We start from the raw sequence: 15014 nt of genomic DNA, 5'->3' as shown, positions 1-15014 counted from the left end.
ACATCGGGTCTTTGTCAACAATCACGTCTTCAATGAAGGTAAAATTAACCTTAAATGTTCATTTATCCCTTTCATTCGTCATTAATATGTTTTTTGAAATGTTTTATGCATGTAAAACTATAAAAACGACTAAGACTTACTGTATTAGTTGGCAAAGAACTACAGTCAGCTGCTGATGACGTCATAGACGGGCGCCAGAGCTGACTTCCTGTTTCCATGTGTTTGCAAGGTAATCGGATGTTAACGAGGACGTTTTGTGATAAAAATACATTAAGAACACAGTTGGACTCACGCACTGTAATAACACGACAAGGCATGTACCATATTGCACGCTAAAATGTTGGCGTCAATTTTCGACGTTCTCCGAAAAACACCCCAGGCAGGGTTCCACTGTACTTCTACCTTTTGTGGCAGAGGGCATGGGTTCGATCCCCAGCCAAGGTAGTGTTAGGCAAGTCTTCCGGTGTAAGCAAGGTGTCCCTGATTTATTTTGGGGGGGACTTGACAACCCTACGATCAGTTTGTTTAGCTACAGTAACAAGTTCATAGTAGCGTTTAAAGAGATAGTATTACAGCTCCATTCAACTGCGCGTGCTGTAATATTTGAATTTTGTTGCAAAATGAGATCTGCCCTGGCTATCTGTGATTACGTATATAATCAGCAGCAAAGAAAAAGATGCTAAATACAAGCAAAGTACTCATGCAATGTGACAAAACAGTACTTCTATAATCATACGGTTTCTGCTGGTTTGTACATGGACACTTTTTAAACCGTGTGACGTGATGTCTTTACTGCAAAAAGCAGGCTTGTCCCTTTGCGTTTATGACCCACGAGCAGTTAAGATTTGGCTTTGGAAACCCATCTTGATGAAAATCCAGGCAGATCAGTTGGACCCCATCTGGAGGTGATCTGGCTCACATTGAGATGATCCGAGCAGAGGCAGCAGGGGTGTAAATCTCAAAATAAGATCTGGGAGCCAAAAGGCTAAACAACACAAACAGGATTCAGGGATCATGAATGGGTACAAAATCATCTTTTCTTGCAAGAGGATGCTCCACTAGGAAGTCTCTCATGCTTGGCAACACTGCACGAACATGAAACAATTAATTCTGGAGGAATGTGGTGCTTTATGGAAAAGCTACGTCATGTGGCTCCTCTCAATGCAGAAGAGCAGCGGTTCTACTCTGAGTTTCTCCCAGATGACACTGCTTCTCACCTTATCTATAAGGGAGAGAACCGATCCAGTGTGAGATAATTCAATCCCACAATGGTGATTGCGTGCCTCACCAAGTATTACAGTAACATTACTGACACCTTGTGACCAGCGTCCTACATCAGCGTCTGTAAATGTCTGTTGTGAATGCCTTATATTCGTTTTTTTTAGTTAATTTAGCTTTTTTACGCTTGAAAATGCTCAATTTAGGCAAAAAAACACATAACATTTGCTTAAATATGCATGTTTTGTCTGTTAGTAGGCCATATTGTACCACAAAACAGCATGATTGACAGGCTCATAGCTCAGAAAATGCACTAATTAGTCGGTGTGTCACAAGATCTCGCAAGATTAAAACATGACGGCATTTCTTTTTAAGAAAAAAACTGTCTCGTGACACGTAGTAATTTTGCTGACATCCATATTTTGCCATTTGCATGTGCGTCTGTTTTCATCATCTCTTGCCTCCAAACAGGCAGGAAGAGAGTTCACTCTGTGCATTGCACACTCAAGATGTCTTTTTTGTGTGTCATGATCAGACTGGCCCGCCTTCCCCTTCCCTTGCTCATCCAATCAGCAGTCAGAACGCACTGTAGATGCATTCCATAGAACAATGGCTTGGAAAGAGTGAGAAGTTTTGTCAATCATACATTCACTTTGTCTCAGTGGGGGGAGGCGGGGCCGCTAGCACACACAAACACACACACACACACACACAGTGCAGCCAGTAAGTCTGCAGGGTAACGTAGTAGAAATTAGGAGGAAAAAAGATGATTGCAGAGCAAAATCCACAGTCCCCGTGTGGGAATATTCTGGCTTCAAGAAGACATTTAATCAGCAAAGTAAACACAAGCGGAACATCGCAAAATACTGTGTTCACAGACAGTGTAGTTTGCTACATTGCAAAACGAATGCTGCTCTTTAACACAGTTGAAAAGCCAGCATTTCAAGAAATGCTCCAAACGTTTGACAGACAGTACCATTTGTGAGAAAATACTTGTCGCAAACGCAGATTCCACAACTTTACGGAGTGAAAGATAGCATAGAAATTAAAGAAAAACTTTGTCCAGACATATTTTTTCATTGTACTTTTTTTTTTTTTTTAATTAATCTCATCGTGTCTCATTCTCATGGTCCCAAATCTCATCTCATGAGCTGGGTGTCTCGTCACAGCACTGCGTAAGAAGACCGGCTGCCATATAACACACAATATCAATCAAATCTTCAATATTAAACACTCTTATAGGCGACAGCATACCTCCTCCTCGACCCAAATGAGGATAAACGGCATTGAATATGGATGTATGGATGGATAAATACTCTTAATGCACAAACATCACCATCAAACATACTTATTTGTTCATATAACGCATGCACAGCAATGAACAACTTCATGCTCTGTCGCCTTTCTTGTGCACTCCCTGCTCTGTGCAGGCACTGTTCACATGATGCATTCAAGCACACTGCATAAATTTGAGTGTTAGGCTTTCAGACATGACTAGTTTTGAATTTTTATTCACCCTCATGACAATTTGTGTACCCCTGAAGGTCTGGCTACCCCACTGTGGGAACCTAAGGCATAGATGACATCACGATGCTCTTCTTTATACCTTCGTGGTTGGCTGGAGTCAAGCCGAGCGCTCCGTTTTCCACTTCATGCTGAAACTGATCATCAATCAATTCTACACTATTGACAACGTTCCTAAGGGAATACTCATCCCTTGCCACATCCTCTGCTATTCTTGCTATAAATGCACAAATAGAAAGTGGAAAATCAATCAGTAAATTGACATGTGGAGATAAAAAACTGTAGAATTTGGACTGAAAAACTCATTGATCTTGAGCAAAAGTGGGAAATTCCTAAATTATAATTTTTTGAAAACATTGAAGGCATACCCGGCAACATCACTTGCAATACTATTGTGACTAATACTACACATGGTAATCAGGGACACTAGCTCCAGGAAGTCTTTGATACGAAGCAGAGTGTGTGGCGCATTAGGCAGGCATCGCCAACATCTGTGACGGAGAGGGACAGAGAGTCGGACAGTTTTTTTTTTTTCCATTTTGCATTTTTTGCTATGTTTTTCCTTGATTGCAAAATTGGAGAAGGTTGTTCACATTCACATACTGTGTTTAATAGTACATCGTTCATATTGTAAATACTACAATACACTCTTACTCACGTGAGGTGAATGGTTATTTGTATATACTGTGTGTGATTGACTGGTGACCAGTCCGGGGTGTATCCCGCCTCTTGCCAAAAGTCAACTTGGATAGACCCCAGCTATCCTAACCCTGAACAAGAGTGCTTGTCTAAAAGTGGCTAAAATGAAAATGAATGTCTTGCCTTCTTTTTGTCCATTATAAGTATCAAATGTTAATCTATGGTGATATAAATAGAGAGGATTTATTTATGGCTGCCTTGAAGTATTGCATCTCTGTTGCTATTAAAATCGAAGTCGGCTGACCTGCAATTCAGGTGTCAGTGCGCAAATGAAGCCTTGATCTGAAGAATCTGCTGTACTTTACCCTCCACCCCTCTTTTCGTCCCTCATGAGACCCGTCTCAGTCGTAAGGTGAACGGTCATTGACCAGAATGGTGACATGATGTGTGCGTGTGTGTGTGTGTGTGTGTATGTGTGTATTTTTGATGGTAATGTGGGAGGGGGTGCAATTGGGACAATGAGGAAAGAACAAAGAGGAGGCCGTGTGATTGGCGATCAGGCTCTTCTTTCTTTTGTGCGCCACATGGACAAGAGGAACGGTGACAGAGGGGCAGAACACAAACAAGGACAATAAGGATGCTGTGTGTGTGTGTGTGCTTTATAGCCTCAATCAGCTCCATTCTTTGTGTCTGTTTTGGAAGCTGGGTATTGGATAGGGGCACTGCCCACATTTCCATTAGGCTTTGCTCTAAACAGTGTTTATTTGTGAAATGCACCCAGTAGAAGAAGCATAATGGGTTCTTTACATCACATTAGTTTGAGAGAAGACCTGCTGCCGGTGTCGGTATCGGTTGGGTAATGCTGAATGAAGTGCTGGACAATATCGGATATGGGTAAAGAAGCCATTTGAGCATTGTTACTGTGAAACGTGCACTCCTCATTCAGTTTTAGTAATTGTATTTAATTACACTTTATCACACACTGTTTTAATATCCAGTAATTCCTCGTTTATCGCGGTTAATTTGCAATAAAAGACCTGACTGTGGTAAGTGAATTTTCGCAAATTAGCTTCCCTTATTAATACATAAAATATTTTCATAGTTAGAGAATAGAAAACCTGCTTATGGCCTTCTAAATAAAGCTTTTAACATTATTAGAGCCTTCTAGGCATTAAATAACACCCCTATAGTCACCTTTATAGTCCTATTACCCAATATAGTAGACATAATAAGAGAAAATAAGATAAAATTAATAATAATAATAATATAGACTCACACAAGTTAGGATTGTCTTATATTGTCTTATCAGTGTAACTTAAGTGGCACCTAGTGACCAATGTAGAATACTACATTTACAACTCACAAACACACATATCCCTAGCCTACGGTTTGTTTAATTTTTGATGTTTACTGCATGCTATGTATCGTCTGAATGCCTTATATTTGTATTTTAGTCCTTTCATCCATTTTTATGCTTAAATGTTTAATTTAGGCAAAAGATATGTAAGATTTGCTTACATATGCATTGTTTTAGACTAATAAACTAGGCCGTAGTCAACCACAAAACAGGAATGATTTCATAAATATATTTTTGAACAACCGTGATAGAGTGAAGCCGCAAAAGTCAAAGTGCAAAGTGGCGAGGGAATACTGTACTTCACAATATCACTGTGTTTTCTCATAATAGATATATGTAACTTAGATGAACGTGTCTCTTCTTAAAGAACTACAAAGAGCACGTATAGGTTTCTTTTAGTGATAACTTAAAGCTTTGACACATTGATAACCGATATCACATAACCACTGGGATGTTTCTGAGCACCATTTTTAGAAGAAAATCTATGTTTAACATCAGCGAAACAGCGCGAAACGGCTTTTCCAGCTTGGGGGCATACCTATACATTTCGTATCCGTGATCTATGCCGGTATAGCATGATGACGCTGCCACACGGACACTCCATTTAAACTTGTGCGGAAACTGCAGACTTCAAACTGCATGAGTCTTCGAATGGTGTACAGGTTTGTACAAGAGTTTTTGAATTATACGTTTTATATTTTCATTCTCGACCAGTCCAGGGTGTACCCCGCCTGTCGCCCGAAGTCAGCTGGGATAGGCTCCAGCATACCCCCGCGACCCTAATGAGGAAGAAGCGGTATAGAAAATGGATGGATGGATGGATATTTTCATTCTAACTTACAAACAGGTTCATTACACATGTTGCAGATTTTTACAGTCCAGACGGATGCAACTGTATTATTAGCCATCTAGGCTATATTTGTATAAACCAGGGGTGTCCAAACTGCAGACCGACGCCATTTGTGGCGTATTCAAAAAATATAATTTAACAAAAAAAAAATTAAAAACAGCAAAAATGGAAAAATCAGTAATAATTTTATAGAAATAAAGTCATAATATTAAAGACAAAAAAGTTGTAATCTAATGAGGGAATTTTACGAGAATAATGTTGAGTTTTTAAAAATAATTTTTAAAAATTAATTAATTTCAAAAAATATAAATAATGAAAAAAGACATTCTTTTAAAGTCGTGTGACAGACAAACAAAACGAATAAAGTTGTAACTTTTGGAAAATTAAGTTGCGGGAAGAGTTATAATGTGATGAGAAGAAAGTAAAAATATGGGAATAAAGTCAAAGGAATTTTAAATTGTTGGAACATTTTAAACAAAAAACAGCAGAAATGAAAAAAAACAGCTGTAATTTTCCTACAATAAAGTTAAAATATTAAGATTGAAAAAGTTGTATTCTAAGAAGAAAAACGTCACTATTTTAGGAGAGTAAACTTGTAATATTATGCGGAAAAATAATGTTATTTTGCCAGTATAGAGTTGAAATATTAAAGAAAAAATATTTCAATTTTTTAAAAGTCGTAATATCGGAAAAACAAAACAAAATAAAGTTTGTCATTTTTGGACAATTAGGTAGGGGAAAAAGTTATAATATGGATAAAGTCAGAATTTCTTGAAATATAAATAACTTCTTAGCATATCTACATGTGTTGCTTTCCAAAATATCAGTGGCAAAGTTGCATCCTTTCATTTTTCACTATGTGGCCCTCGCTGGAAAAAGTTTGGACACCCCTGGTAAGGACTGATAGTGTCCCTTCTGTTCACACATTTCTGACATTGCAGTGTGTCCTCTACTCTGCTGGAAGCAGATCAGGGATCAGCTGTAATTGACCTGGATTTACTTGCCAAGGCGTCAAACCTGCTGGCCTGTTAAGAAGCTGGAACCAATGTGAATGCTTGGCCTCACCTTGTTCATTCCATTCATAATTTTGGAGTAAACCTCAAGGGAGTGGATGTAATCAACTTAATAAGGAACAGCTGTAATCGCTCATGTTTTTGTGTTTCATCCGGAGACAATACATACTAATCCTCCCCTAAAACACTTATACACAGAGATTACACATGGCGACAAACCTCATGCATGTGCAAGTAGTGTCATCACCAGTGTTACTGTACTGAAGGAGCAGCCGACCAGCAAATAATTGATTAAATGCTAATATTACCGCTGTGCATTTCATATAGCATTATTTCCCTTGGCACTTCTGCGCATTGCTGGGAACAGCACGACCCACTGCTTCTGTGCAATTTGTTACACAAAATCAATTTTATTCACATCCTTTTTCTAACTGCAGAGGTGGGATGGAAGAGATCTGGAAGGAAGACAGACTCCCCCAAACATGTCAAAGCCAGATCAACATGAGCGAAAAACCACTTGGCATCAATATCACGATGCTACTCAAAGAACCTACGACTAAAAATAATAAGCCAGTGCACTTAAGCCAAGAGGAGACACAAGCTGGTCTATAGCATATCTAGGTTAACTTTGTCTGGACAATCTGCTCTAGTTGCCTTAATCTCCTCCCCTGCATTGACTCAGAGGAAGACTTGGCCCATAATACCCCTCCTGTTCCTTTATATTGGTGCAAACAACCAAGCTGATGAAGGGGAAATTGTTTGTCTGAGGTCTAAATAATAATTGTGGACTTCTTGATTTGTGGAAAGGCTCGACCCCACTATGCTGTTTAACCATTACATCTGAAAAAGGAAGCGTATGTTTTTTGGACTTTTTTACTGTTTTTTCAGCTGGTTCACTGATGTATATAAATGCTGACAGACTGCCCTATCCATTCTAAACCTTGACCGTGTTCAAAATTTCCAAGAGAGAGTTGGACAGCGATTGGCGGTTCTCATATGTTAGTCTGACAGGGGTTTTCCTTTTGCAGCTTTCACTGTTACTCGGCCCCAATCTTACCACTTTCTACATTTTTATAGGCAGGCAGAAAGCTCATCCTCCTCCATCATCCAAATAGTACGATAATCACTTCTAAATAGGTTTTTTAATATTATTACAGCCCTCTAGACATGAATTTTTTTCTGGTGGCTATTGTCTCATTAATGTAACATTAGTGACACCTAGTAACCAGTTAGAATACCATATACAGTATGTCTCTGAATGCGTCTTCTGAAGTCTTCTTAGTTATATTTTTGTTCATGTGGCCATTTTTATTCTTGAAAATGCTTTATTTAGGCCAAGGATATGTAAAAAATTGCTGAAATATGCATGTATTTTACTAATTAGCCGTATCCAACCACAAAAAAGCGATTTTATTTTGTTAATTTATTTTGAAAAACCATGATAGAGTGAAGGTGTGAAATTCAAACCGCAAAGTGGCGAGGGACGACTGTATTCCAAGTTAATGGTGATACAACTATAATTTCAAAACAAACAATGTGGAGCATCCGGGAAGTACGACCGCTATGATGAGGCGATGGGTGGAGCTTGGCCTTTTATAAGTCGCAAACCGGATGTTGATAGACGTAATTCGGACAAAACGGATGAAAACATCTGATTCGGACATTTTTCAGCCATTTTGTTTGTTACTCAAACTTAAGCAGACGTTTCGCTGATGTGTTTAGACGTTACTATTGTTGTTACTGTTCTATCGACCCTCTATGGCCAAAAAATCTGTACATTTAAGACTCGAGCATATGGCAGCAAATTCAGATACTCCTTGCATTACCAAGGTAAACAAGGATACAGTAACTGGCATCATGATAGGTGCAATAAAGAATACCCTGATCCGTGGTGATTGTTAATATTAGCAGTGAGTTTCCAATAATAGGATAAATGACACTGGTTTTTCCTTAACTCTTTCGATACCAAAGATGTATTTATACGTTTTTGTCATCTCGAACGCCTGATCCCAACAATATATTTATACATCTTTAAAGTTTTTTTTACGCGAGAGGCAAAAAAGAGGTGATGATGCAACTCTCCACTAATGCATTAACATTTCAGAGCACTTAAGCCATAAAAACGGCCACAAGGTGGCAGAAGTGCATTTGATAAGAGCTCGGCAGGGATCCTTACAATGGAAGAATCACAATTGACAGGAAGGAGGAAGTGGGAGAGCGTGGCGGAGTGTCGCATGCAGCAGGTTACGCTTTCTAGAGAAATTTTAACTCATGCATATTCACACACAAAATATGAAAATTGTAATTAGTTCATGGTGGTATAGTTGTAAATATTTTTTTTTCTGTTGTTAGTGTTGGTATGGTTTAGATATTTGAGATGTTACAAAAGAAAAAAAAAATGGTGTCAAAGTGAAAGTTATGCTTGAAATGTATCTTTTCACAGAAAGCTGTTTTCCCTCCCTTTTCTAGTCGGAAACTGATATTTTCCTGAAACCCCTATGTTTTACTGCTGATTACTTAAGAACGGAAAAAGGTAGAAACAAACTTTTCTTTCTAATGAAAGACGGGGGTCTAATCTTTCTTTTGGTAGGTACCATGTTTATATTACCATAGAACACTATATTCTATGTGCCTTGAAAGATCAGTCAAATCGTCTAAAATGGCCGGTACTTTGAGAAATGGCTGGGATTGAATGAGTTAATGAGCACTACATTTAAGTCGATGTGAATATACATTATTGTGATGGCTGTTCAATAGGCTCAGCATCTAAAAAAAGTCTGCACTGTGACAGTTGATACTACAGGCACAGACAATTACTGTACTTTTGCAATTAATGTGTGCAATTTATGTGTAAATGTGCAATTAAGCTAGTAACTGTATGCCTCAACAGGCTTTCTCAGGTTTTTGTGGTGTACTTTGTATAAAGAGAGCAAATTAACACGGCTTATGAGGACGACACGGCCATGGATGCTCAGTATCACCAGTCATCTCTGATGATGACACCGAAAGCAACACCATTCTTGTCAGACGTTAAGTTCTTTTTTTTTTGTGAGTGTATCAAGCATGGAAGAGGTGCATGATGTAGTGCGGCGACATAAACTGTAACAGCACTGGTGTCTGCCAAAAATAATACGCAAATAAAGTACAAATACTTTGTAGCAAGGTGTTCAGGAATGATTAAATAATGACACATGACAACTGGGCAGAGCACAAACCACCAAATGAAATGACTGTGGCCTACATGTCAACACAAACAACAGTTTTCACCTTACCAACAAACTACCATAGAACAAAACAATGAAATAGACTATCCAATTAAAAAGAAGACGGGACACTCATGTTGACTAAGGATTGCTACATTTGGTGTTGGGTGTGTGATGGCTAAATAATTAATGCTGGGAGTATTGTACGCATGTTTATTAATACCACAGGATTCAACATACGAAAGGGAAAAATACAAGTTTGTTACCCGCAATTTTGTAGGGGAAATTGGCAAAACTGTACGGCATTAAAATGGGGCATTCGAAAACCAAGGTTCGACTGTGCTCATATAGTCAGTATATACAGTACACATACTGTAATACTATTTTGCTAGCTGTAAAATGCATGTACCTGTATGTTGAGTTGTGTGTTTGTATATTGCTTGTAGGTTTAGTGTATTTACACAGTTGTACAGAGCTCGCTGATCAGGAGTCAGAGCAGTCTCGATATACATACTATACAAGGGAAAGTCCATGAGCAAGCTGAACAAGTTGAAAGGTACCTTTCAACAACTGGAGGTAAAGCATTACATTTCCTGTGTTGATTGACATTGTTTGACATTTTTAGAATATTGCATATGAATTAGGGCTGTTGTCAATCGATTAAAATATTTAATCGCGATAAATCGCATTTAGTCCATAGTTAACTCAAAATTAATCGCAGATGAAAAAAGTTTGTATAATAAGTAGGGAAGTAAATCTCTTTGTTGTAAACAATAACTATATAAAATTTTATATAAAGGGATCTAAATTTTGGAAATACGGGCCATTATTTTATTCCAATAGTAATATACAATTATAAATCCCCCAGTTTTTGCGTGTTTACTGCGAGCGGCGTTGTGTCCCACTGCACAGATAGACTACTATACTGTATTTTTACCCTTTTTCTTTCACCTCACATCTGCTTCCAAATACTGATACAATGTGGGAATGCATAAAGGATCTGATGACCTTATAGAGTGCTAATGTGCATATTTGTTCGGTACACAACCTCTCCGAAAAGCAAAGTCGAGGCTCGCACTGGTGGATGGTGAGTTCAAAAATAATATGCAGTTAGAAATCCCCTAGTTTTTGAATGCTGAATGTGATGTGCGATTTGGAATGTGAGCTGTGATTTGTCCCGCTTTGTTTGACCGTCCTTGAACGCACCTTCTCCCTTTCACAGATATATACTTCATTCATCTCCAAGAGAAATTCACACAAATGGATTACTATACTGTATGTTTACCCTTTTTCTTTCGCATCATATTTGCTCCAAATGCTGATACTATGTGGGAATGCATAAAGGTAAGATTTGATTACCTCATTGAGAGCTAATGTGCATATTTGTGGGACACGACCTCTCTGAAAAACAAGTCCATATGCTCGTACTGGTGGATGGTGGGACTGTAATCATTCTGCGCTTTTAATTTGATGTTGTTCCTGTCATACTTTTACGCAATACATAATAAAACAGGTGCCCTGCGATTGGCTAGCGACCAGTCCAGGGTGTACCCCGCCTCTCGCCCGAAGTCAGCTGGGATAGGCTTCAGCATACCCGCGACCCTAATGAGGATAAGAAGCTGGATGGATGGATAATAAAACAGGATGTCGTCAAAATGAATAGTGCCGTTAAAGGAAACTTCCGTTAACGCTTTAATAACATGTTAACTTTGACAGCCGTAATATGAATATATGTATACAAGTATGGATTGTATTTAAGTCTCCACCCAAAGCCTACATTGATCCCATGCAGACTGAACCGCATTACTGGAACCATAAGCATTGATCAGCCAGGACTACTGGGGGTGAAACCAGCGCATTGATCCAGCCAAACAGAGAGATTAAACTGTAGTGAAAGAGAACAGTGAGCTTCAGCTGCATCCAAAAGGGCATTCCCGTCTTGACGGCTTGGGGGATCCATCCCCCCCGCCACTCCGTGCTTTCTTCACTCTGCTTACTAGAGCATGTATTAGTATTGTCTGACCATGTGCTCCTCTCTCATAGTTAATGAGTCCCAGACATCACTCAAAACAGCGAAAACACTGACATCCATTCCTGTATAATAATAATAATAATATAATAATGAGTCACCAACCTCTCACCTTCACCACAAAGCAAACATTCAGCAGACCACAGCCTGGTTGTGTTACACTTGTTTAAACCTGAGCTGCAGTATTTGTATTTGTCATCAATTACACGTGTCAAACAGTGATGAATGAGTCCAACAGAAGTGCAGGGCTGAGAAATCCCAATCAGGAGAGGCACAGCTAAAAGACTTCCAGCACCGACCACTGTATATGCAGTACATACAGTACATACAGTAATCATCTGATACAGGAGGGACTGACGCACGACAATGCTTTCAATGAACTTCTGCCTCAGGGTGGTGACGCCACAATAAACAAATGCTTTCCTGCATGCTGTGAGGACGCCAATGTTTACATATGAATATTTGACCAAGCAGTAGTGGATGGCACATGCTTTTACCAAGTCAGCATTTTCAAACCCAAAGGGGACAGAGGACAGACTGCAGAACGTACCTGTTTGCCAGATGTACCTGGGCTTAGTTGCCACTGCGGTTTGTGCATTCAGTTCCCAGATGGAGAAAAAGAGCAGCGCTAACCTCCAGAGCAACGCGACCCTTTTCAGGACCCCCAACATCCCAACAGCTCCGCCGGCCAGCCCCATGGCCACTGCACCGCAAGCACAGTACTTCCCAATGCAGGCAGCAGGATCCAAAAGAAGCCACGAGGTGAAGAAGTGTGCGCCTTATATTGCTTTTGTCGACACCGGTATGTCCAGGAGAGGTAATCCTGGTCGATGCAGGACGGAGGGATCCTCAGGCTGTCCTCTGTGTCTCTTTCTCTCTTGGCACCTTCATTAGACAGAATGAGGTTTGGCACCAATAAGACAAGGAACAATAGATCCCTAAGCCTGCTGCTGTTGTATGCCGGGTGGATGCAGCGCCTCCCTCCCTCCCTTCTCTTCCTCTCTCTCTCACACACACACAGACACACGCACGCACACACACACGCGCGCGCTTCATACACGTAGACACGCCCACCCGCTCTACCCTCCCTCCTGCTTTTGCATTCTAGTATCCATATAGACAAACTGTTCTGTACGGAGCCCAAAAATGTTGTATTTTGAGCATGTGGCGTCATCACCAACTCGCCTCTTTCTCTGACCCAAATTGTTTAAAGCAGTGGTTCTCAACTGGTTTGGCTGCCAGACCCACCAGCACCCCTTAATGACCCATATTGCAAAAACTTTCCCACTCAAATTTCTCAAATATCCTATATTTTAATTGTAGCTACGCTGAGGTTACCCAGCATGCCCTGCGGGTTGTAGATGTGGGTATAGTTTTGCATGTGTCAGTGTTATTTTGATACACACATAGTCTTTGTGGTGCATTTGTTTTGAATGGTTGTGTTGCTGTGTGTATCATAGAGGGTGAGTGTGTGTGTGTGTCCTGAAGACCCCTATGAGAAGTTATTAGACTGACAATGCACTGAGCAATTAGACATTATAATACCTAACAGTGTTTTAACAACACGACAAGACATGGGCCATATTGTACGCGAACCGTGAAATGTATGCGAACTGCGGAAATTTTCTACGTAAACCGAAAAAATATGTTGAATGGGGCATACACTAACTCAGATTCCACTGTAATATTGAAATGTAGCAAGAACCATGCATCAAAGTTGTGTTTTGGTGGAAAAAATCAACTTAAAACCCCCCAAAAAAGAAAAATATGAGAATTGGCTACTTGTCTGTGATTTGGGGATGTGATGATTAAAATGCACAGACTCAAATCACATAAATCACATATATTCATACAGTAATCTTTTGTTTATCGCAGTTAATTTGTTCCAGACCCGGCAGTGTTTAATCTATTTTCACATATAAGTATGCGTACTTATTTATAAATTGAATATTTTTGTAGTTAGTGCATAGAAAACCTATTTATAACCTTCGAAATATGTTTTTTACATTATTAGAGCCCTCTAGACATTAAATAGCACCCCTATAATCACCTTTACATTCTTCCTACTCAATATAGTAGACATAACTAAAAATAAGACATATTAGGCATAAATAAGACATAACACACTCACATGTGAGAGCTGGGAGATTTCCTTGTTGTTTTTTTCTGGAAAGCATACTTTCTGCAGTGGCTATTGTCTCATCAATGTAACATTACTGACACCTAGAGACCAGTGATACTACATATCACATCATCTTTGAATGCGTTTTCTGATTGTCTTATATTTGTATTTTCATTAATTTAGCCATTTTTATGCTTGAAAATTTAGGCCATACATAATATTTGATTAAATATGCCTATTTTTTGTCTAATAACAGGCCGTAGTCAACCACAAAACCACGATAATTTATGAATTTATTTTGAAAAACCATAATAGAGTGAAGGCGCAAAAATTCAAACCGCAAAGTTGGAAGGGATACATATATTCAGTGGGAAAAAAGACAAATCATTGATTGAGCTCAAGTTGATCTCAAATGATATCAAAGTGAAAGAAATGTATTATTCATGGCAGACAACCACTGCACTCAATGGCGGCAGATAATAAATTTGATCAGCGGCAGGCAGGTCAGTAAATCAGTCGTGCAATGTCATCACACATTCCTACAAGACAACCAATCCAATTCTTCCTACGGAAGAATCACTTATACATTGTAGTGCTACGTAATAAGCTAGAATGGAATTTATGCAAAATATTTTTCATGTTACAGTTCTATAAACCAGAAATGTGCTGTGAGCACCCTAACTTCATAACCATTTTATCAAATATACGTGAATTTAAAGGGGAAAAAGTGAGGACTTAAACCAAAATCAATCAAAACCACCTGCATCAATCCATGACTCTTGTCACTACAATGTTAGGGCAAAGTTCTCCTTTTGGTCAAATCTCTGATTCTGAGTGTCTGATCTGTTACAGAAAGGAGCCTGTTCTTATGAACAGTATCTGATGGAATGTAACCTATTGTAATTGTGAAAATATCGAAGGAGCACCATGATTATGTTCACAATTCTTATTAAAAACAGCCCAACCCAAGCATGTTTAACGTGAATCGTGTCAAAACTGTCCATCCATCCAATTTTAATCCTTATTCTGTTAAGGGTCCTTGCAAAGCTGGATACCATC

General features: G+C 39.2%; 1 protein-coding gene across 1 annotated transcript in view; it reads right to left on the bottom strand.

Annotated features, from left to right (window-relative positions):
* Nucleotides 1-12775, bottom strand: part of thsd7aa (thrombospondin, type I, domain containing 7Aa) — a 110541-nt gene extending 97766 nt beyond the window's left edge. The window contains exon 1 of the mRNA XM_054764079.1: nt 12384-12775. Coding sequence (XP_054620054.1) covers nt 12384-12531 — 148 coding nt within the window. The 5' untranslated portion in view covers nt 12532-12775. The remainder of the gene's footprint in view (nt 1-12383) is intronic.
* Between the last annotated feature and the right edge of the window lie 2239 nt (nt 12776-15014).

Source organism: Dunckerocampus dactyliophorus, chromosome 20 (genome assembly GCF_027744805.1).
Source record: "Dunckerocampus dactyliophorus isolate RoL2022-P2 chromosome 20, RoL_Ddac_1.1, whole genome shotgun sequence".
Lineage (NCBI taxonomy): Eukaryota > Metazoa > Chordata > Actinopteri > Syngnathiformes > Syngnathidae > Dunckerocampus > Dunckerocampus dactyliophorus.
The sequence above is the reverse complement of the archived record's forward strand: the minus strand, read 5'-3'. Positions and strand labels throughout refer to the sequence as shown.